Here is a 25949-nt window from a genome sequence, read left to right as displayed (position 1 = left end):
TAATATAATTAACTCTGACCAAACCGGATTTATCTCAGGTAGGCAATCTTTCTATAATATGCGCCGGCCACTTAATGTTCTTTATTCTGCCCACTCAACTCCCCAGCCAGAAGTTGTCATCTCTCTTGATGCTGAAAAGGCTTTCGAACGGGTTGAGTGAGAATATCTATTTACAGTGCTAGAGAGATTTGGGTTTGGCCTGTCATTCCTTTCCTGGATTAAGATTTTGTACTCGTCCCCAGTGGTTTCTGTTCGCAACAACAATGCTACCTCCAGCTACTTCCCTCTCCACAGGGGGGTTGCTGTTTATCCCCTTTCCTATTTGATATGGCTATTGAGCCTCTTGCTATTACCCTGCGGATGGAGGAGAGGATTACGGGAATATTGAGGGGAAACATATCTCACAAGGTGTCCTTATATACAGACAATCTTTTATACATCTCTAACCCTGTGGAGTCTATACCCTATCTCTTGGACATGCTACAAGGTTTTGGGAAATTCTCTGGTTATAAATGAAACCTAACAAAAAGTGTGCTCCTCCTCATTAATCAGTTAGCAGAAGAAATTGGGTGTGCCAATTTCCCATTTAAGGTGGAGCATCAGGTCTTTACTTATTTTGGGGATAAAGGTCACACACTCGTTTAAGGCTCTGTTTAAACGTAACTTCAAAACACTCATGAAGTCTAGCTTAGTGCGCTACAGAAGGTGGTCGTCTCTTCCCATTACATTAACAGGTCGCATTAATTATGTTAATTAAGATGACTGTAAACTCTAGGTTTTTGTACTTATTCCAAATTATTGCCGTTTTTCTGCCAAAGTCGATGTTCAACAACTGTACAGCTACATTTGCAACTTCATTTGGAATAAGTCAAATCCACGAATGAGAAAAGTATATCTGGAGAGACCTGATCCCACAGGCGGGCTGGGACTTCCCTATTTTTTACACTACTACTGGTCAGTAAATATATCTTAATGTGTTTATTAGGTTTCTACATTTGAAAAACAAGGATGGCCCAACTTGGGCCATCATGGAGTTTCAGTCAAGCCTTCCAACTTCTCCGGTCTCGCACAATCTCCAGATTATAAGACATACAGAAAATGAATCCACCTTCCTTTGCAAGTACAAAATCTACATGGGAGCAAGACATAGCTGGCGAGCTACCCGATAATATATGGCAACAAAGTATTGAGAGTATCCATACATCATCATTTTGCATAAGGCATGGGCTTACCCAGTTTAAGGTTTTGTACCGTCTCCATTACTAATGACAGATTGGCAAAAATATACCCAAATGTTGACCCCAAGTGTTTGAGATGCCACCAGAGTCCAGTGACTGTGGGACACATGTTTTGGTCGTGGCAATCTCTGAGTGGGCTCTGGGACCCAATTTTTGAGGAATTCTCACATATGTGTAATACAACTGTTAGCCCCAACCCGTCAATGCCATTTTTGGGGTACTTCCTCTAGACCCGAATGCTACCGTGCATCACGCAAATGCGAAAGCATTTGCTTCGCTGCTAACTCACCACCTTGTCCTCTTTCACTGGTAGTCTGCAAAGCCTCCCTCCTTCATGCAGTGGGTTAAGGAGGTGATGTCATCGCTGCCTCTGGAGAAGGTTAGGTACACTGTGCTTGGGTCCCGACAAAGGTTTGACTTAAACTGGTCCCCATTAATACAATACGTAGAGAGCCCGTCTTTTACTTAGTGTTACTTGCATAGTCATGTCTGTCCTAGTGGCCACCTGTGCTGATTTTTTCCCATTGTTTTTGTTTCTATCACTGTTTGTTTCTGTTTTTATTTCCTTTTTAACTTAATTTTATAGATGCCTGGGAGGGAGGGAGGGAGGGAGGGAGGGAGGGAGGGAGGGAGGGAGGGAGGGATAGGAGAATGAGGGGTTGTGTTTGTACTGTTTTGTTGTTATACTGTATCTGAAAATCTTTAACAAAGTAAAAAAAATATATAATAATAATAATACGTACCAAAGTGCATTTGACAAATGATGGTCTTGTCCACATTACGTAATGTTAATGGTAAACCTAATATTTCACTTATTTCCCTATTACTTCTACTACTTTGACAGATAGCGTACCATTACGCAAAACGACATGGTATGAATTGCACAAGCCATTTTTACCAACAGCGATTTCCCATGATTTAAAGAATATAAAATAAAATAATATGGGAACATGCTTACTGGGAGTTCTGAATAATCATATTCAAATCACTCGTAGTCGGATTCCTTGAACAATCTGACAATCATGGTCTCATTGTAAAATAATGTGGTAAATTCCAGGCAGAACAGCATGTAGCTAGCAGTGGATATGTGCGATAACAGCATTTGGATGGCCTCGGACTCATAAAAGAACCACATGACTGTAGTTTCAGCCCTACTGACACCCTGAGAATCAGCCAGAGGAGAACGCTCTGAGATTCTGCCCAGAGGTAGTAGATAGGGGGGACCACACTGATGTTGGACCATCTCACATCAATCAGACATGGCTCACATACAGTACTTTTAAATGCTTGCTTGCCTGGTACAATATAACAAACTCTGTCCACCCTGCACACTCTTCATAAGTATAACCAGTTAACTGGAGAGTACATCTTAAATGGACCAGTGGTACATTCAGGCATAACAATTGACTAGTGATTTATAAAGCAGGGCAACGAAGACTTCGGTGAATAACTAATGCATTATATAATGACAAATCCTTGGGCATTGAAAGCTCACAGTGATGTCTGAACAATGCTGAGCAGTGATGTCGTTGAGGGGTAATGCATATCACTCCTGCTGTGTACCTCCCGGCTCACGGCAAGGTCACAACCAATCTGTGTAATTGATCTTATCTCCATTTAGCAGTGTGGCATCAGGAGTGACAGTGCTGTCACAAATAATGCTGGCAGCCCAGACACCACTCTCAGAGGTTGAGAAATCCTGTTTGTGTCTGTCAAGTGGCCTAGTGATACATCTAGGACACTAGAACTTGGGTTGGAGATTTTGTGGATCTATGAGTTTAGCGTTCCAGAAGACCAACTGACGTGATGAATGGGTGTCTGTGATAACATTGGTTTGTTTTGCAGTGAGTGAGTACACTAGTTTTTATAATAAAAAGCTATATATTGCACCCATATAGCTGTCTACTAATCATTGACAGATGTATGTTTTGATTTATGTAATGTGGTGAATGTGCATCAAATAATATTACTTGAATTGTATACTTTGCTTTTAGTGTGCCAGAAATATATAATAAAAAAGTGTTCAGTATATAGAGAGAAACAGATGTATATTAAATTGTCATAATTAGCCCTGGAGATGGAGGCTTGTCAGACTATGAAAGGACTTGTTTTTTATGAAACCTCCCCTCATGTGGTACTATGATTGATGTACACAGGAAAATAACAGACTGCAAACTTCTCGATTGGTTTAGTTTGACAAGTGTATGCATTCCGAGAATGGACTTCCAATGGAGCCATTCACAGTTGGTAAAGAATTAAATATGCAATTACATTGGTAAAGAGTTACATCAAACCATGACATTCCCAGTATAATTTGAGGAAATAGTGAGTGACAAATACAGGCACAACTCCAGAAAAACAGAAAGTACCCATTGATTAGAGGAGATCTAGCTCTGGTTGTGATGGGTTGTCCAATCACAGTCACTTGTTCCTTTGCCAAACACCTGTAATTGGACAAATAGATCAGCCAATTAGAGAGGCAGAGGAATAATACAATGCATTGGCAAATGACGAAGATGGTTGAGTGGTGAATAAAGAATGCCTTGTTGTGAGTGTTAAGCTAATATAATTATTTATTAGAACTTTTTATGTGACAGAATCTTCAAGGGCAACTGTATTGCTGGATTTAATGAGCAGAAAAGACAGACTATTCTCTCTCTGTTTCTCCCCCTCTCTCTCGCCTTCTCTCTCGCACGCTCTGAGAAGGAACTGCTCATCTCACATACAGCCTAGATATCATCACTCCTCCGTTGTTTGTTCCATAACACAACAATTGGTGAGACTTGGGTGGGCTGAGCAGTGAAGTGACTGAGTATCAACAGCTGGAAGTCATGTGGAATCTAGAAGCAGAGGAGTCATGCCCATAGGGGACATGAGCAGATATGTTCTGTTTCAAAAAAAGATGTGTTGTTGTTTCTCTGTAATACTACTAGGCATCTACCAATTTTATTAAGTTGGCTTTAGCTAGCCCCGATAGGTCCCCAATCTCCCAACCTCATATCTAGCTACAAAGAAGCCATTTTATGATATTAATGAAGTGAGAGTAGTAAGCTTGTCTCACCATCTTAGCTGGCATGCCTGCAGGCAAGGTTGGTAGATCTAGAAAAAAACATATGCTTCTCTGGGTAAACGATTGAAAGGAATGTGAGTCTTATTCAGTACATTTCATAATTGCCTGCTTTAAAAAAAAAAAAAAGACATTACATACAATTAAGCATAATAATTATGGCTCTAGATTGCAGGAAAAATATGTTTCAGGTGTTTGAAAAATTATAATTTCCCAAACCTCCCCCAGCCTTCCTCACGTACTATGTGCCCCCTCAGTGCATAACGCCACTCATTAGGAGGTGAAGAGGTGACAACACTCCTCTTCAATTCTCTGTTAAGACACAGTGATAACATCTTCCACTTCCAGAAACGTGAAATTGGGTTTAACGCTAGAACCGCTGGGCCTTTCAGCATAAGTATCTCCAAGAGAATGTTGTCTGTCAGCCTTCACCACTAGCATACACATAATATCTACTATTTTGTTATCAACTTAAATGTTTCTGATTGAATGTAGTCTTAAGAATATTTTGTTTATTTTGAATACCCGTGTGTATAGTATGTTTTGAAGCACATACAATGTATGTAAGGATATGTTTTACACTACAAAGGAATTGTTTTTCTTACAATGTAATACATTGGATACATGTTATTTGTAGATCAGATTTGTTACAGTTACAGCTTATTTTGACAATGTAAAAAACAAGTGGTTATCAACCAGCAAGGCGCCCATGTTAAATTATTTGCCATAAAGTTAGGCCTAAGCACCAAAGTTTGATAAATAACCTAGTGCAATTGTATGCATAGACAGTGCATAAACAACAAGTAGACTACAGTTGTGATAAGTAATACAGTCCCAGTTAATGCTTCTTTTGACAAAGTAGGAAGGGAAAAGAGGCGCAGGTTAAATGCGATCTCATCGCTATTTTCTACCCAAACTGTGCCATCCCTCCCAGACTCCTGTTTCACCGTGCCGGTTTGGGTCACCATCTCAGTTGGCCCTGTTCTGGTTTTTCTGTGGTGAGGCTCAGGCATTGGAGGTGAAGGCTCTCAAAGTCAACATCAGAATCAGATGGGGACCCATTGTCATCAGCAACGTTGGTATCAGGCTCAATATCCAATCCTATATCCAATTCCAGCTCATCTAAATTCTGCAGCATCTTGCAATGCTGTCAGTGCGTCCATTTGTTTGGTTTGGCTTGCCATTGTGAACTACACACATTTGACTCAATGTCTGATTTTTAATTCTCACTGAAGGGAGATTGCATACCATTTCCAGCCTGTCATAACAAAACAATTAGACCGCCTGCAAATAAGTGTTTGAAAATGTAGAGTAGGATATGTTTAGTATTTTATTTATCTTTGAAATGGATACAACTTTACAGAATGGTTAGAGTGGGGGAGGGTCATGCTTTTTTATCTAGTTAATGGGTGTCACACCCTGACCTTAGTATTCTTTGTTTTCCTTGTTATTTTGGTTAGGTCAGGGTGTTACATGGGTGATTTATGTGTTTTTGCCTTGTCTAGGGATTTTTGTATGTTTATGGGGCTGTTTCCCTTCTAGGTATATTGTATGTCTATGGTTGCCTAGATTGGTTCTCAATTAGAGGCAGCTGTCTCGTTGTCTCTGATTGGGAACCATATTTAGGCAGCCATTTTCTGTGGGTACTTTGTGGGTGATTGTTTGCTGTCTTTGTGTTCTCTGCACCAGATAGGTCTGTTTTGGGTTTTGCCACATTTGTTGTTTTTGTAATTGTGTTCATGTTGAGTTTCTCATATTAAATACCATGAACTCTAACCACGCTGCATTTTGGTCCTCCTCTCCTTCGACGGAAGAAAACTGTGACAACGGGAGAGCTTAGTATTTGTAAAATCCAGTCCAGGGGAGGGTCATATTTGTAATTGATGATATTTTATATCTATACACTGCTCAAAAAAATAAAGGGAACACTAAAATAACACATCCTAGATCTGAATGAATGAAATATTCTTATTAACTACTTTTTTATTTACTTAGTTGAAGGTGCTGACAACAAAATCACACAAATTATCAATGGAAATCAAATTTATCAACCCATGGAGGTCTGGATTTGGAGTCACACTACAGGCTGATCCAACTTTGATGTAATGTCCTTAAAACAAGTCAAAATGAGGCTCAGTAGTGTGTGTGGCCTCCACGTGCCTGTATGACCTCCCTACAATGCCTGGGCATGCTCCTGATGAGGTGGCGGATGGTCTCCAAAGGGATCTCCTCCCAGACCTGGACTAAAGCATCCGCCAACTCCTGGACAGTCTGTGGTGCAATGTGGCGTTGGTGGATGGAGCGAGACATGATGTCCCAGATGTGCTCAATTGGATTCAGGTCTGGGGAATGGGCGGGCCAGTCCATAGCATCAATGCCTTCCTCTTGCAGGAACTGCTGACACACTCCAGCCACATGAGGTCTAGCATTGTCTTGCATTAGGAGGAACCCAGGGCCAACCACACCAGCATATGGTCTCACAAGAGGTCTGAGGATCTCATCTCGGTACCTAATGGCAGTCAGGCTACCTCTGGCGAGCACATGGAGGTGCGCTGTGCGGCCCCACAAAGATGACTGACCCACCGCCAAACCGGTCATGCTGGAGGATGTTGCAGGCAGCAGAACGTTCTCCACGGCGTCTCCAGACTGTCATGTCTGTCACATGTGCTCAGTGTGAACCTGCTTTCATCTGTGAAGAGCACAGGGCGCCAGTGGCGAATTTGCCAATCTTAGTATTCTCTGGCAAATGCCAAACCTCCTGCACGGTGTTGGGCTGACACATGCCCAACTGCAAAATGACCTCCAGCAGGCCACAAATGTGCATGTGTCTGCTCAAACGGTCAGAACCAGACTCCATGAGGGTGGTATGAGGGCCCGACGTCCACAGGTGGGGGTTGTGCTTACAGCCCAACACTGTGCGGCATTGAATGATTTGCTTATAAGGCTATATATTGATGTGTGCCCAATGCTGCCCTTCGTTTCTGATTCTCCGCTGGGCACAAATAAATTTTCCTACCTCATGAAGCAATCTATTTTGTGAAGTACACCAGCCCCTTCTGCAGCAAAGCACCCCCACAACATGATGCTGCCACCCCCGTGCTTCACAGTTGGGATGGTGTTTTTCGGCTTGCAAGCCTTCCCCTTTTTCCTCTAAACATAACAATGGTCATTATGGCCAAACAGTTCTATTTTTGTTTCATCAGACCAGGACGACATTTCTCCAAAAAGTACGATCTTTGTCCCCATGTGCAGTTGCAAACCGTAGTCTGGTTATTTTATGGCGGTGGCTTCTTCCTTGCTGAGCGGCCTTTCAGGTTATGGTACTCATTTTACTGTGGATATAGATACTTTTGTACCTGTTTCCTCCAACATCTTCACAAGGTCCTTGCTGTTGTCCTGGGATTGATTTTCACTTTTCACACCAAAGTACGTTCATCTCTAGGAGACCGAACGCGTCTCCTTCCAGAGCGGTATGACAGCTGTTTATACTTGCATACTATTGTTTGTACAGATGAACGTGGTACCTTCGGGCGTTTGGAAATTGCTCCCAAGGATGAACCAGACTTGTGGAGGTCTAGGCTAATTTCTTTTGATTTTCCAATGATGTCAAGCAAAGAGGCACTGAGTATGAAGGTAGGCCTTGAAATACATCCACAGGTACACCGCCAATTGACTCAAGTGATGTCAATTAGCCTATCAGAAGCTTCTAGCCATGACATCATTCTCTGGAATTGTCCAAGCTGTTTGAAGGCACAGTCAACTTAGTGTATGTAAACTTCTGACCCAATGGAAATGTGATACAGTGAAATAATCTGTCTGTAAACAATTTTTTTTTTAAATTACTTGTGTCATGCACAAAGTAGATGTCCTAACCAACTTGCCTAAACTATAGTTTTTTAACAAGATATTTGTGGAGTGGTTGAAAAACAAGTTAAGACTATGTGTATGTAAACTTCTGACTTCAACTGTATTCATTTGCCTCAGAAAACATATGCAACAATTGGCACGAGAACAGATCAGTTGGGCAGAAATCCACTGAAAACATATTCACTAAGCTGTATCCAAACTGAAGTTCACACTCTTAGAAAAAAGGGTTCCTGAAAAGGTTATCCAGCTGCCCCTATAGGATAATCCTTTTTTTGGTTCCAGATAGAACTATTTTGTGTTCTATGTGGAACTCAAAAGGGTTCTACAAAAAGGTTCTCCTATGGGGACAGCCATAGAACCCTCTCAGGATCTAGATTTATTTTTCTCGAAGATTGTATGAATCAAGTGTTAGACCTAATATGCAGCTCTTTTGCATGTTGTTCATTATATTTCCGTAATGATAGCACATTGGTTTAGTTCACTCAATGGTGGAAAGGAAGTGAGAAACAAAATACAATGCAAAGAAAAGAAAAGCACAATAGACCCATGAGTGTGCAGTTGAAGGGAGTCTGATCTGGAGCGAGACACAGCCAGATGTCTCAGATCACGCAGTCTTAAATCACTCTGACATAGACTGTTGTGTTTTTATAGGAGAAATTGACCAGAATGTCTGGTACAGCGAAAACAACTGTACTGCAGGACGCCAAAGCACACATACAGTGCCTTGCGAAAGTATTCGGCCCCCTTGAACTTTGCGACCTTTTTCCACATTTCAGGCTTCAAACATAAAGATATAAAACTGTATTTTTTTGTGAAGAATCAACAACAAGTGGGACACAATCATGAAGTGGAACGACATTTATTGGATATTTCAAACTTTTTTAACAAATCAAAAACTGAAAAATTGGGCGTGCAAAATTATTCAGCCCCTTTACTTTCAGTGCAGCAATCTCTCTCCAGAAGTTCAGTGAGGATCTCTGAATGATCCAATGTTGACCTAAATGACTAATGATGATAAATACAATCCACCTGTGTGTAATCAAGTCTCCGTATAAATGCACCTGCACTGTGATAGTCTCAGAGGTCCGTTAAAAGCGCAGAGAGCATCATGAAGAACAAGGAACACACCAGGCAGGTCCGAGATACTGTTGTGAAGAAGTTTAAAGCCGGATTTGGATACAAAAATATTTCCCAAGCTTTAAACATCCCAAGGAGCACTGTGCAAGCGATAATATTGAAATGGAAGGAGTATCAGACCACTGCAAATCTACCAAGACCTGGCCGTCCCTCTAAACTTTCAGCTCATACAAGGAGAAGACTGATCAGAGATGCAGCCAAGAGGCCCATGATCACTCTGGATGAACTGCAGAGATCTACAGCTGAGGTGGGAGACTCTGTCCATAGGACAACAATCAGTCGTATATTGCACAAATCTGGCCTTTATGGAAGAGTGGCAAGAAGAAAGCCATTTCTTAAAGATATCCATAAAGTGTCGTTTATAGTTTGCCACAAGCCACCTGGGAGACACACCAAACATGTGGAAGAAGGTGCTCTGGTCAGATGAAACCAAAATTTAACTTTTTGGCAACAACGCAAAACGTTTTGTTTGGCGTAAAAGCAACACAGCTGAACACACCATCCCCACTGTCAAACATAGTGGTGGCAGCATCATGGTTTGGGCCTGCTTTTCTTCAGCAGGGACAGGGAAGATGGTTAAAATTGATGGGAAGATGGATGGAGCCAAATACAGGACCATTCTGGAAGAAAACCTGATGGAGTCTGCAAAAGACCTGAGACTGGGACGGAGATTTGTCTTCCAAGAAGACAATGATACAAAACATAAAGCAAAATCTACAATGGAATGGTTCAAAAATAAACATATCCAGCTGTTAGAATGGCCAAGTCAAAGTCCAGACCTGAATCCAATCGAGAATCTGTGGAAAGAACTGAAAACTGCTGTTCACAAATGCTCTCCATCCAACCTCACTGAGCTCGAGCTGTTTTGCAAGGAGGAATGGGAAAAAATGTCAGTCTCTCGATGTGCAAAACTGATAGACATACCCCAAGCGACTTACAGCTGTAATTGCAGCAAAAGGTGGCGCTACAAAGTATTAACTTAAGGGGGCTGAATAATTTTGCACGCCCAATTTTTCAGTTTTTGATTTGTTAAAAAAGTTTGAAATATCCAATAAATGTCGTTCCACTTCATGATTGTGTCCCACTTGTTGTTGATTCTTCACAAAAAAATACAGTTTTATATCTTTATGTTTGAAGCCTGAAATGTGGCGAAAGGTCGCAAAGTTCAAGGGGGCCGAATACTTTCGCAAGGCACTGTAATATGTTCAGCAGGAGGAGAAAATAGTTTGGGGTGGTGAAGTATCTTAAAATGGTTGCTAAGAACTGTATTTTCATAGGATTTGTTTTTCAGAAACATCGGTTTGCTTTGTTACTGACCTATGATTACTGCAGTTTGATCAGTCTTGACACTTTCTATTTTTATCTGGCAACTTCTTAAGCATGATAATGCCTCTAACATGTCATTAATGCACTGCTACTGTTTGGGATTTGACTGTGTTGAACATATTGGATTTATCAGTAAGCAAACGTGCTATATGTGGATCTACACACATTGAATATGATTACATTTTTGAGCTTCTCTGTCCTGAATACCATTCTGTACAGAAAGGCAGTATCCTTCCATCTAATTTATGAGTACTCCTATGTCACTATTACATCTGTCAGTACTTGTTCAATTTGCAGTTGTTCAGCAACTCCTCAACAACACTTTCCAAGCAGGCAACATCTGATAAGGCTTACTGACACGTGCCACTCTGCCACAATAAAATAGGCTGGGTCGCCTCTCCTTCCTTGCTTATTTAAAAAGAAAATGTATATAGACACAGACACACAAGCAATAGAACTGCACTTTGAAGTTACTACCAACTTGTCACAGAATAAGCCCTAGACAACAATTGTAGTGGAAGAGGCAAATCTCACCACATCCATTAAATTAGAAAACTGTGCAATTTGTAAACGTTTAGAGGGTGAAGATGTTGACAGGATACAATAATTGCAAGTTGTATGACTGATAATGCCATAGTCATGTTATTTTCTCTTAAGCGTTTGCAAATTGTAAGGAAAGTGAGGTTGGAGCTTTTCCCACTATGGTCAAGCCTTTGAGTAGTTTTATAATGTTGTCAGCATTGCTTGAGTTTATTTATATTGTGGTGCTAGGGAAATGACAACTAAACTCTTAAGCAAGTCTTATTTCATAGAAATGTGTGGTGTAAAAAGTCTTGCTGTAAGCCATTTTTACCAAACAACGTAACAAAAAACATAGTATTTATCAACAATATACAGAAATGTTTGGAGGCACTGGGAAAATAAAACAAGAACAATAGTTCATTTGAGCATTTGTTAGTTCTCCAATTTAAATGTATAGGGCTGTAGTAATGAATGTTTGTTATGCCCCCAGTACAAATTGTATTGAGCTGAGCAAGGTCAACAATATGTTTTTCTTGGAAAGCCACAATAAAATAACATTACAGAGAATAATTCATCCTCATCCAACTAGCTTCAAAAACAGCATACTGTATGAATGATCATACATAGATGTACTCATACACGCACAAATGCACACACAGACATATAGTTGAAGTCGGAAGGTTACATACACCTTAGCCAAACACATTTAAACTCAGTTTTTCACAAATTCCTGACATTTAATCTGAATAAAAATGTCCTGTTTTAGGTCAGTTAGGATCACCACTTTATTTTAAGAATGTGAAATGTCAGAATAATACTAAAGAGAATCGATTTCAGAAGTTTATATACACTCAATTAGTGTTTGGTAGCATTGTCTTTAAATTGTTTAGCTTGGCTGAAACATTTCAGGTAGCCTTCCACAAGCTTCTGACAAGCTCCTGACAGAGCTGGTGTAACTGAGTCAGGTTTGTAGGCCTCCTTGCTCGCACAGGCTTGTTCAATTCTGCCCACAAACGTTCTATAGGATGAGGTCAGGGCTTTGTGATGGCCACTACAATACCTTGACTTTGTTGTCCTTAAGCCATTTTTCACAACTTTAGAAGTATGCTTTGGGTCATTGTCCATTTGGAAGACTCATTTGCGACCAAGCTTTAACTTCCTGTCACGGTTTTCTTGAGGTGAAGGAGAGGCGGACCAAAATGCAGCGTGGTTTCTATTCATGGTTCTTTAATAAAGACTCTACACATGAACAAACTAACAACACAATAAACGTGAGAAAAACATACTGGTGAAACAAACACAGAGACAAGAACAATCACCCACAAAACCCAACACCAAACAGGCTACCTAAATATGGTTCCCAATCAGAGACAATGACTAACACCTGCCTCTGATTGAGAACCATATCAGCCCAAACATAGAAATAGACAAACTAGACATGTAACATACAATGCCCACTCAGATCACACATACAAAGCAAACTATGGTCAGGGTGTGACACTTCCTGACTGATGTCTTGAGATATTGCTTCAATTTATCCACATAATTTTCCTACCTCATGATGCCATCTATTTTGTGAAGTGCACCAGTCCCTCCTGCAGCAAAGCACAACATGATGCTGCCACCCCGTGCTTCACAGTTGGGATGTGTTATTTGGCTTGCAAGCCTCCCCCTTTTTCCTCCAAACATAATGATGGTCATTATGGCCAAACAGTTATATTTTTGTTTCATCAGACCAGAGGACATTTCTCCAAAAAAGTACGATCTTTGTCCCCATGTGCAGTTGCAAACCGTAGTCTGGCTTTTTTATGGCGGTTTTGGAGCAGTGGCTTCTTCCTTGCTGAGCGGCCTTGCAGGTTATATAGATACTTTTGGACCTGTTTCCTCCAGCATCTTCACAAGGTCCTTTGCTGTTGTTCTGTGATTTATTTGCACTTTTCGCACCAATGTACGTTCGTCTCTAGGAGACAGAAAACTTCTTCTTTCTAAGCGGTATGACGGCTTCGTGGTCCCATGGTGTTTATACTTGCATACCATTGTTTGTACAGATGAACGTGGTACCTTCAGGTGTTTCGACATTTTTGTGGAGGTCTACAAAAAAAAATTCTGATGTCTTAGCTGATTTCTTTTGATTTTCCCATGATGCCAAGCAAAGAGGCACTGAGTTTGAAGGTAGGCCTTGAAATTCATCCACAGGTACATCTCTAATTGACTCAAATGATGTCATTTAGCCTATCAGAAGCTTCTAGCCATGACATCATTTTCTGGAATTTTCCAAGCTGTTTAAAGGTACAGTCAACTTAGTGTATGAAAACTTCTGACCCACTGGAATTGTGATACAGTGAATTATATGTTAAATAATCTGTCTGTAAACAATTGTTGGACAGATTACTTGTGTATTTCGCATTTCGCTACACTCGCATTAACATCTGCTAACCATGTGTATGTGACAAATAAAATTTGATTTGATTTGATTTGATTTGATTTGTCATGCACGAAGTAGATGTCCTATCCGACTTGCCAAAACTATAGTTTGTTAACAAGAAATTTGTGGAGTGGTTGAAAAACGGGTTGTAATGACTCCGACCTAAGTGTATGTCTGGACCCCTGGCCATGTTTTTGTGTTTGCTGTTCAGGACAATTCCTCAGTGTTGGTGGGCTAGTTGCAGCCAAAGATAACCTTGGGCTGGACAATATATCATTGGAATAGTACATTTCTGTCTGGGCGTGGGTGCACGTACTGTATGTTTGTGTATGGTGTAGACCAACAGTGAAATGATTACTTCAGGGCCTTTTATAGGTTTTCATGGATGGTCATTCATATGGGTCTGTTTTATGGCAACTGTCAGCTGACAGATGAGCTGTCATAATACGGTAAGCGCACTATGACACTGTCCAAATGATAAATGTTAGAGGAGCTAGGAGTTTTCCCTGAAATGCTCAACAGGCTTTTAAAACACATGAAGTATCTTGATTTTCCATTAATTTTGTCCTCCAAGAATGGCTGAACATGTCCAATCTGTCTCTGATGTCATGCACCTTGGTTGGAATTAAATGTTATTTACAATGGAGACAGCGATAAAGAGACTAGATACAGAGATATACTGTATACAAATGGCAAAATTATGAAGAATAGATGACAAAATTCTTAACTTGGTTGAAAACCAATTAGTTATTTGTTCAATACTATAGCCTACTAACTCGACTAGAGTACAAAGTCAAAATGTCTATACAATTGACGGTAGGCCTAGCAGTAAAATACACTCACACAACTGAGTATATCTGTCAGAGCTAGCAACTATAGAGCTAGCCTAAATGAATAAGGAGAGTGGGCATGTGGATGAAAGGACCTGTCCTATCCTGGCATAAACCATTCACAACATGTCGTCGATAATACACCGCCTAACTTTTCAATGAACAGACTGATAATACTTCACAGGCAAAGCTATTGCACACTTGACATAAAAATGGCCAACAATTAATATGTTCATGAAAACAAAGACATCATTTGCATAAACATTAGTGTTTCTGGTAAACAATAAAAAAAACACTCCCTTATTGCAGGGCCAGCCCACGGCATAAGCAACATAAGTGACTGCTTAGGCCCCGGAAACAATGTTTGTAGCTGAAATGTGTGGAATGGAGGGAAATGTTGCGACATCACAACGTTGAATACTGATGTCAGCATAGCCCTGATTATTCTCTCTCTCCCTCTTCCCAATTTTCTTTATTGGCATAACATAGAACTGTACATATTGCCAAAGCTTAACAATAAGCATGTGCTTATAGGAATAAGCATACCCCTCTCAATGGCAAGGATGTACTTTGTCAAGGTTTGTCTGTAGTTTTGATCAGTAACCATGGTCAAATTGTTTGCCACGGTGTACTGTCGATTTAGGGCCAGATAGCACTGCATTTTGTATTGTGCTTGTGTTTCCCAATAAGTAATGTAATTCTGTTTTGACTGTGTAGTAATTTGTTTTGATCTGATTGATCGGATGTTCTGGTCCTGAGGCTTCAGTGTGTTAGTAAAACAGGTTTGTGAACTCAATCCCAGGACCAGCTGGATGAGGGGATTATTTTCTTTGCTTAGCTCTTGGTATTGCAGGGCTTGGTAATAATATGGGAGGTGGTCACTATTTTAGACGTTTCCAAATCTTAAGTGCTATTTTTTTTCTGTGGCTATTTGCCCAACTCTGCGCTGCAAGCATTGTTTGTAGATTTCCTCCTGACGTAGGAGAATCTTACAGAACTCTGCATGCAGTTTTAGCCAAATTAGGTATTTCAATTTGAAGTGTTTTTTTAATGGCTTAGAATGCCCTGCGTGCTTTGTCTCTCAGTTAATTCACTGCATCATTAAGGTGTAGAAGGCCAGCATCCCGGAGTCGCCCCTTCACTGTTGACGTTGAGACTGGTGTTAGACTGGTGTACTATTTAATGAAGCTGCCAGTTGAGGACTTGTGAGGCATCTGTTTCTCAAACTAGACACTAATGTACTTGTCCTCTTGCTCAGTTGTGCATCGGGGCCTCCCACTCCTCTTTCTATTCTGGTTAGAGCCAGTTTTTGCTGTTCTGTGAAAGGAGTAGTACACAGCATTGCACAAGATCTTCAGTTTCTTGGCAATTCCTCGCATGGAATAGCCTTCATTTCTCAGAACAAGAATAGACTGACGAGTTTCAGGAGAAAGTTATTTGTTTTTGGCCATTATGTGCCCGTAATCTATCCCACAAATGCTGATGCTCCAGATACTCAACTAGTCTAAAGAAGGCCAGTGTAATTGCTTCTTTAATCAGGACAGCAGTTTTCAGCTGTGCAAACATAATTGCAAAAGGGTTTTCTAATGATCAATTAGCCTTTTAAAATTATAAACTTGAATTAGCTAACACAGGAGTGATGGTTGTTTATAATGGGCCTCTATGCCTATGTAGATATTCCATTAAAAACCAGTGTCACGCCCTGACCATAGAGAGCCCTCGGGGGTTCTCTATGGTGTTTTAGGTCAGGGCGTGACTAGGGGGGTTTTTAGGTATTATATTTCTATGTTGGTATGTGTGTATGGTTCCCAATTGGAGGCAGCTGATGATTGTTACCTCTAATTCGGGATCATACTTAGTATGTCCTTTTTCCAACCTGCGATGTGGGATATTGTTTTGTGTGATTGCCTATGTGCGCTACGTATTTCACGATCATGATGTCTGTGTTGTTTTGGAAGTCTCACTATCATTAAAATGTGGAACTATACTCACTCTGCGCCTTGGTCCAATTATTAATACTACGGTCGTGACAGAATATCCCACCAAGGCAGGACCAAGCAGCCTGCCCAGGAGGTGAAGGAGAGTTGGTCATGGGAAGAGATACTAGGTGGATGCGAGACCCTTCCTTGGCGGGAGTCGCCGAGGAGTAAAGGAGGACAGCGATGATGCCGGGGTCCACGGCCACAAACAGCACAAGGGCAACCCTTCCTTGGTGGGAGTCGGACAAGGGGAGGTCGGCCGAGCCGAGGAGAGAGCCAGAGACTGTCTGGAAGTCGATGGAGTAGTTTGAGGAGGGATATCGGAGAGAGATGTTGGCTAGGAGTATGCTGCAGCGCAGGCGTTATGAGGAGCATGTCATCAGTCCGGTGCAACCTATGCCGGCTCAACACACCAGGCCTCCAGTGTGCCTTCCCAGCCCGGTACGTCCTGTGCCGGCTCCCCACACTCGGCCTGAAGAGTGTCATCAGCCCGGTGCAACCTGTGCCGGCTCCACGCACCAGGCCTCCAATGCGCCTTCCTAGCCCGGTAGTTCCTGTTCCGGCTCCCCGCACCCGCCCTGAAGAGCATGTCATCAGAAGAGCATGTCATCAGTCCGGTGCAACCTGTGCCGGCTCCACACACCAGGCCTCCAGTGCGCATTCCCAGCCCGATGCATCCTGTGCCGGCTCCCCACACTCGCCCTGAAGAGTGTCATCAGTCCGGTGGCCGGAGCCTTTCTGCTGTAATTTCTTTTTTTAAAGGTAGGAAAGTCTCTGCTGCTGGTGCTGCTAGCTGCCTTAGTGACCATGTTGCTATGGTTACCACCAGTTAGAGCTGGACGTAAACTGGCTGACAAATTTTATTTGGCTAGCTAGCATAATTAAGATTGGTCTTTTAACTCACTCTGTCAATCTTTTCCTCCTGTGTTGATCTTCAGTTTGATTACCTATATATTTTTTGCAAATTTTATTTTGTTAATCTCACTCTTAACAACAAGAAAGTTATAACAAGTCAGGAGCTGTTATTCTGATCTCTCTGCTCATTACTCTTCCCATATGCTAATATTTCATTAGTATACAGTGTTTAAGATGAAAACGTGCACATAAAATTGTATAATAATTTGGGAGTCCTCTCCTTATTATTAGACAGGCCCTCAACGCCTGAGAAATACAGACATACTCTCCTTAGATTGCAATATAATGTTTACATCAATAACACCACAGAAAATGCATTCAATACGCCCAGATTGGCCATCTGGCAATTCTGGCAAAGACCAGATAGGAACCACTTTTTAGTTGGGTGGTCTTTTCTGAAATTGACACACAAAAGAAATGTGTTTTATACAGTACCAGTCAAAAGTTTGGACACACCACCTCTTTATTTTCTACATAGTGGAATGGTAGTGAATACATCAAAACTATGAAATAACACATATGGAATAATGTAGTAACCAACAAATTGTTAAACAAATTAAAATATATTTTCTTTTTTGGATGCGTCAAAGTAGTCACCCTTTGGACTCTTGGCATTCTCCTAACCAGCTTTACCTGGAATGCTTGGCTCAGCGCTAAAGAAGTCACTACAGACCCTGGTTTGATTCCAGGCTGTATGACGGTCGGGAGTACAGTGCTGGGCTATTTAGCTAAAGAATCCCCGTGTTGAGTGGGCACGCAGGAGACCAGGGTTCAATTCAGTGAAAATAAAAATGTAATTGATTTATCAAGAACAGACCTCATGCTTGTCTCAGAGCAGCGCAAAACAGTGCTAAAATAGTTGTAGACTATTACTTCAAATCCAATTGCAATAAATAAGACCACCACTTTTAACAGCATATTATACAAAACTAGTGAGACTCATGTTGCCTACGGTAGGCCTACAGTATATGACGTGAATCTCCTTCAATAATTACATACAGAGGATTGGAGGATATTTTTGTAATTCAGTGATTTTTATTCCTATTGTAATTTATGTCAATAAATCAAATAAAAAACACTGGGCTATTTAGCCAAAGTATCAAAATACAGAGAGGTGTCTGTAAAGGTATATTGTCCTTTTTCAGTTGTGCAAACCCACAGTTTCATCAGCTGTCTGGATGACTGGTCTCAGATGATCCCGCAGGTGACATAGATGGATGTGGAGGTCCTGGACTGGCATGGTTACACCTGGTCTGCAGTTGTGAGGCCGGTTGGACGTACTGCCAAATTCTCCAAAACAATGTTGGAGATGGATTAAATGATCTAGCAACAGCTCTGGTGGATATTCCTGCAGTTAGCATGCCAATTGTACACTCCTTCAAAACTTGAGACATCTGTGGCATTGTGTTACGTGACAAAACTGCACATTTCAGTCTTTTATTGTCCCCAGCACAAGATGCCCATGTGTAATGATCATGCTGTTTAATCAGCTTTTTGATATGCCACACCTGTCAGGTGGATGGATTATTTTGGCAAATACGAAATACTCTAACAGGAATGTGAACTATTTCGTGCACAGAATTTGAGAGAAATAAGCTTTTGGTTTATATGGAACATTACTGGGTACTTTTAAATTGAGTTTATGAAACCAACACTTCACACATTACGTTTGTATTTTTGTTAAGTATATAATGAGCCTTTTGCTGATCAGCGGGCAACGGCCGGCCGGTCATGCAAACTCACATTCAAATGGGCACCGGCCATTGCGAGGGCATACAGTGGCTTGCGATAGTATTCACCCCCCTTGGAATTTTTCCTATTTAGTTGCCTTACAGCCTGGAATTAAAACAGATTTTTTGGGAGGTTTGTATCATTTGATTTAAACAGCATGCCTACCACTTTTAAGATGCAAAATATTTTTTTGTTGTGAGACAAACAAGAAATAAGACAAAAAAACTGAAAACTTGAGCTTGCATAACTATTCACCCCCCCCCAATCAATACTTTATAGAGCCATATTTTGCAACAAATACAGCTGCAAGTCTCTTGGGGTATGTCTATATAAGCTTGGCACATCTAGCCACTGGGATTTTTGCCCATTCTTTAAGGCAAAACTGCTCCAGCTCCTTCAAGTTGGATGGGTTCCGCTGGTGTACAGCAATATTTAAGTCATACCACAGATTCTCAATTGGATTGGCGTCTGGGCTTTGACTAGGCCATTCCAAGACATTAAAATATTTCCCCTTAAACTACCCAAGTGTTGCTTTAGCAGTATGCTTAGGGTCATTGTCCTGCTGGAAGGAGAACCTCTGTCCCAGTCAAATCTCTGGAAGACTGAAACAGGTTTCCCTCAAAAATTTCCCTGTATCCCTGCCATCCTTCATTCCTTCAAATCTGACCCGTTTCCCAATCCCCGCCGATGAAAAACATCCCCAGAACATCATGCTGTCACCACCATGTTTCACTGTGGGGATGGTGTTCTATGGATAATGAGAAGTGTTGGGTTTGCACCAGACATAACGTTTTCCTTGATGGCCAAAAAGCTACATTTGAGTCTCATCATATTACCTTCTTCCATATGTTTGGGGAGTCTCCCACATGCCTTTTGGCAAACATCAAACGTGTTTGCTTATTTTTTTCTTTAAGCAATGGCTTTTTTCTGGCCACTCTTCCGTAAAGCCCAGCACTGTGGAGTGTACGGCTTAAAGTGGTCCAATCTCCGCTGTGGATCTTTGGAGATCCATCAGGGTTATCTTTGATCTCTTTGTTGCCTCTTTGATTAATGTCGTCCTTGTCTGGTCGGTAGCCCTCTCTTGGCAGGTTTGTTGTGGTGCCATATTCTTTACATTTTTTAATAATGGATTTAATGGTGCTCCATGGGATTTTCAAAGTTTCGTATATTGTTTTTTATAACCCAACCCTGACCTGTACTTCTCCACAACTTTGTCCCTGACCTGTTTGAGAAGATCCTTGAGCTTCATGGTGCCGCTTGCTTGGTGGTGGACTTTATTTAACTAATTATGTGACTTCTGAAGGTAATTGGTTGATCAAGATCTTATTTAGGGGCTTCATAGCAAAGGGGTTAAATACGTATGCATGCACATGAATTGAGACAAGTAATTTTTTCCATTTCACTTCACCTATTTGGACTATTTTGTGTATGTCCATTACATGAAATCCAAATAAAATCCATTTAAATTACAGAATGTAATGCAACAAAATAGGAAAATCGCCAAGGGGGATGAATACTTTTGCAAGGCACTGTAACTGAGTGTTTGTCACTCATCCGATTGAGTTTATTGCAAATGCAAAACATTCAGTGTTCATGATTGAGTTATACCATTAAATCCTTTCTAATTATGTCACAATTATATATCTTTCTCTCCTTTCTCCCCCCCCCCCCCCCCCCCACCCCTCTATCTCTACAGCAGCAGATGGTGAGGAGGAGACGACTTCAGCAGGTGGGATATTTCTACACTTGGTATCTTGTGTTCCCCTCGTGTGTGTGTGTGTGTGTTCTACCTATCAGCAGTAAAATCCTATGACATGTCATGTATCCTTTCAACCACTTTCTTACTCTTTCAATCCCCCCCCCCCCCCCCCCCCCCCCCCCCACACACACACACACACAGTGCAGTAACACCAACTCCCATTCAAGGTAATATATCATGTGGTGCAACAAGACACACACACAGAACCATGTAGATTTCAAGACCTTATCCCACCCTTCTCCTTCCTCATTGACGGCTGTGACTCCTGCTGCATTGATTGATTGATTATGCCTAGTCAGCACTCTTGGGTTGACTGATCTCCAATTGTCTTTCTTTTTTTGATAAGTTCTCTTTTTACCCCTTTTTTTGCAAGCTTAGATCATCACTTTTAGTGCCTCTCTTTCTTTTCATTGAACCAATCAGAGACGTCTGCTGTTCTCCCTTGCAACAGCAAATGTCACCTAACATTTTCATTCTTTGTCATTGAACGACAACTCGAAACTGCCGCCAAAAATCTAAACAAATCAACAACATTTGATCACGCAAATATGAATGAAAGAATTAAACTCATGTTATCCTTTTTCTTAGTGAGTGATCTGTAATTGAGCCAAGGCGATAGTAGTGATTCTTCCATTAGATAACCTTTTCAGAGTCCTCATCTATAAAAAAGCCTCAATAGGCATTCTACACATTTTTCTAACTTGTAAATAGTTACGAATCAGTGTAGTTAGTTAGTGGAGATATTTCCATCCCTGTAGCAAGTTCCTATCTTAGCTTAGCTCTGGTTAGTGTACTTCCATAAGCACTCTTCCCCCAAGGAGCTGGCTAATGATATTTAATTCACTTACTATTAGCATACGGTGCACAGCAGGGTTAAGATCAGCATAGTGGATTATCATAAAAGCCCTCAGAAAGCATGTTTAGCAATCACATGCAATTTCCAGCTAACCTGAAAGTAAGGAGAGTCTCAGAATAAACTTTTTAGAAGTTCTGTATGAATTTCATGGAACAGTTTATTAACAAAAGGAAGAATAACTGAAATATTCTTTGGCATTTTAGATGGAAAAGCAACATGAATATCACATGATCTTATATGAAGTTAGTTTTTTTCAATTGCTAACATGCATTGGTCAAAACTCTTCACACAATCAGCGAAACAGAACTGTGTGTGGACCAAATGGTGACTAATCTTTCATTGCTTTCACACAAAATGCATTCAATGACCACATTCTCTGAAATCCATGAACTATTTTCTCATTCATACTCCACTACCTGCAAAACTATATACATAGATTGCAGCACATGCTTTCAAATGCTAACATACAGTTTACAAAACTTTTAAAAACACATACAAAACAGTGATGGCAAATGTCATGCATTTCTGCAGTAACCAGATTGAAACATATAGCAAAGTGGCCACAATTATTGGCCATGTTGTAAACCATGGTGTCTCTTTGAGAGAGACCGGTTTAAGGGTGCAACCAAATCTGCAGCGTTCAACAGTAGCATCAATAGTACGAATTCTCCGGCAAAACAACAGGTGAGATGTGCATCCTTCAATGATAATTTAACTATTCATTACAGTACAATACAGTATGTTCACATTTTTACATGTACTGACATTTTGAAATATATTTATTGTTTTGTGATTTTCAGTAGGATCCAAAGGTTGCCTCCCACAGGACGGAGAGGCAGAATATTATCAGATGTGCAGGAAATTGCCATTGTTGACATGGTAATTGGCAACAATGCAATAAAACTGCGGGAAATTCGGGACAGAGTGCTGGCAGACGATATCACTTTTGTGAATGTGAATACGGTCAGCACAACAACAATTTCCAGAGTCCTAGAGAAACACAAATAAGGATGAAGCAGTTGTACACTGTTCCCTTTAAGAGAAACGTAGAACGTGTAAAAGAGCTCCAGTATCAATATGTCGAGGTACGATGTCTGTTCAATAACCAAACAGGGTACATACACAGCTATGCATAATGTAAAGTACTATAAAACTGTGGATTTACTATATTTTAGAGACTAATGGAGAAGGAAGCCAGACAAACTGCATATACGTTCATCTTTGTGGATGAAGCTGGATTACATCAGGCAAAAACACGCTTGGACAGAGAGCAACCATGGATGTCCCAGGCCAGAGAGGAGCTAACATCACAATGTGTGCAGCGCTGTCTGATGATGGTTTGCTGTTACACAAACCACTCATTGGCCCCCACAATACAGAGTCTCATTTATTTTCTGGATGAACTGCATAATTGACTTGTGCCAGCGGAGGAGAGAGGGGCATGAAACTCCCCTACCTTTGTTGTTGTGTGAGATAATGTGGCATTCCACCACTCTGTTGCAGTCAGACTGGTTTGCTACACATCCCAGGATGTCAGTACTATTCCTGCCTCCATACTCCCCCTTCCTAAACCCCATAGAGGAGTTTTTCTCTGCGTGGAGGTGGAAGGTTTATGACCACCATCCACATGACCAGATGTCCTTACTGGATGCCATGAATGCGGGGTGTGGAGACTCTTCTCCTGAAGACTGCCAGGGTGTGGAGACTCTTCTCCTGAAAACTGCCAGGGTTGGATTAGACATTCCAGAAGATACTTTCCAAGGTGCATCGCCAGAGAAGACATACAATGAGATGTTGATGAGAACGTGTGGCCAAATGCAGGAGAGAGGCAGAACTAGAACCCTCACTGTACTGTACAGTATGAGTGAGTGGTTATGCTATACATGTTGACTTTTTATAAAATTATTATTATTGCAGCCCTGGAGTTTCAGGAATTAGTTTTTTGTTTCAACTTTTTATTTTTCACAAGTAAATTACTATATGCAAAGATATAGAAAAAAATTAAGGCTATTGAAGCAAATTGGTGTTTTTCTGATTAATTCTTGCTACATATACTTTAGTACAGTCAATAAAGTGAAAAGGTGTTATTCTTATTCTACAATGAAATACTGATTTATGTAAAAAAAAAAAAAAAATTCATCATTTATGTAATATTCCCTGTTAGTGTTTTTTTAGGTCAGTGTTATGAGTGACAATGTATGCTTTCTGAGTTGGAGTTGTTGCCAGTGTTATGGTCAAACAAGCTTGTTTTGAGACATGTATGAAGTGTTTTGGTTTTGGAGGTGAGATTAACTGTTTGGCCAAGATGCATGTTGGTAATGCAGACTGTGAAGAGTTTTGAAAAAGTGGCTTCAGTATTGACCGATGCTTGTTTGCAATTGAAAAAAACTGTCATGTGATAACATATGACAAAATATAAAAGCAACATGTGATAACATGAAACTACACATGTGAAAACATATGAGAATGTGAAAACATGATCTCATGTGAAATAAATGTGACATCAGGATGCACATTTTTTACATGTGATACCATGAAACTAAACGTAATAAAATTTGAAAGGTTTTCACATGCAAAACTGCAAATGCAATCCCACATGTAAGAGTTAGGTTTTCACGTGAAAGTTTTTTGCATGTGAAAATGCACAGCTGCAATTCACGTGAGGTGAAAATGTTTTTTTCTCCTCACGTGAAAAGGTTGTGTCAACACATGGTTTCACATGTGAACAACTGACCTCTCTTTTGTTTTTGCTTGTGAAAATATCAGCTCAACATGTGAAAACAGCTATTTCACATTTGAAAATCAGATTTTCACATGTGAAACTGCACATTGCACATGTTTTTTTTTAAAGGAAAGTAATGACATGGTATGGGGGTTTTAAGGTAAGTGGTACAGTGCTCAGCGAAAATAGTGTAAACATATTTAATCAATATTATTACATTTGACATGAGATTTGAACTCACAGCCTCTAGATGTGGAGTACACTGATCATTCTGCTGTGCCACAAAGTCTGTAGCATTCTCAGAAGTTCCCTGCAGATTCATTACCTTTAATACATCTCTGCACTTAGCAAAATAGTGCCATCTGCACTGCTATTTTAGTTTCAGCAATTTGTATAGTTGTCTAATGTTGGTGGGGCATATTATTCTGTTTTAATGTTACTCCTGAATCACTATGATAAATATAATAGTTGTTCTTGAGTGTTTTTTTAACAAAGTTTATATTTACTTTGAAGTCCAAGGGTAGGAATACAGGTGTAATCAGTTATTCACACAGACATGGTGGCGTAGCAGGAAGCTCTGAATGCCGTGAACCAAGAGGTTGTAACTTCAAATCCCAGGTGAGGACATGTTCAATAATAATTACTGTAAAAACAAACACATACAATGTAATCAAGTGTGTCAAATACGTGAGTTGAAAAGACTGCATGAAGTTCCGGGGACATCCTGAAGTCTAATTTTTGTTTGCAGGGCATTCCCTGTGAAATATCATGTGTAAACGATCCACGTGTGAAGTGTTAAAAAACCACATGGTTTCACAAAGTGAAATCACATGATTTTCCACATGTGTTTTTTTGGTAGGGGTTGAGCGAGTTCATTGTTATCTCGGTTGTTATTTTTTCTGGTTGTAATGCGACTACTTTGGGTATACAGGATAGATAGATGATCCTATGTATTGTTGGGGATAAATTCCATTTCACTTATAGTCAGTTTTATTTGGAATTGTTCAATTGGAATGGAAATGAATTCCTGAATCCATGAATTTAGATGGATTTGACATATTCAACTGTGGCCAACACACTGCATTGCTGGCTCTATTAAAAAACAGCATTTATATATTCATGTTCTTGTCCTGTGTAAGTCTACTCAATCCCATCTCCTTCTTGACATGGTTACATTGATTTTCCTCTTTCTTCTTCAAGTATACGGCTTAACTTAATCTGGGACTGTTCATATATCTGACATTGTTGTTTGATATTTTTTAGGGATAAAGCCTCTGTTTTTTTTTTCCATAGCAAAATAAATATTCTCCTTGTGGCATTTCATATCACAAGCTCTTTGAGTTTGCGAATGAAAACATTTAAACAATATGTAAGACAAAACACATGTAGTATAGGGTGATGCCATTTCAATTACTCCCTCATGCATACACAAGCATGCACACAAGCAGGAAGGCACACACTTCTCTGCTTAGTAGTCCCCACCTGGAATTTTTTAAATTATTTTTATTTAACCTTTATTTTACAAGACAAGTCAGTAAAGAAAAAATTATTGTTTTGCAATGACGGCCTACCCTG

At 40.4% G+C, this 25949-nt stretch overlaps 1 protein-coding gene across 4 annotated transcripts in view; it reads left to right on the top strand.

Annotated features, from left to right (window-relative positions):
* Window positions 1-25949, top strand: part of edil3a (EGF-like repeats and discoidin I-like domains 3a) — a 260282-nt gene that overhangs the window by 61194 nt on the left and 173139 nt on the right. For 2 of the 4 annotated variants that reach the window (XM_036935506.2, XM_036935509.2), the window contains one exon: window positions 20737-20766. In XM_036935506.2, the coding sequence (XP_036791401.1) occupies window positions 20737-20766 (30 nt within the window). Of the gene's footprint in view, window positions 1-20733; window positions 20767-25949 lie in introns of all 4 variants that reach the window. The other 2 variants (XM_036935505.2, XM_036935507.2) reach the window with 1 other exon arrangement.

The sequence above is a fragment of the Oncorhynchus mykiss genome, chromosome 11 (genome assembly GCF_057628025.1).
Source record: "Oncorhynchus mykiss isolate SJ-2025 chromosome 11, ASM5762802v1, whole genome shotgun sequence".
NCBI lineage: Eukaryota > Metazoa > Chordata > Actinopteri > Salmoniformes > Salmonidae > Oncorhynchus > Oncorhynchus mykiss.
This window is presented reverse-complemented; position numbering and strand designations above follow the sequence as displayed.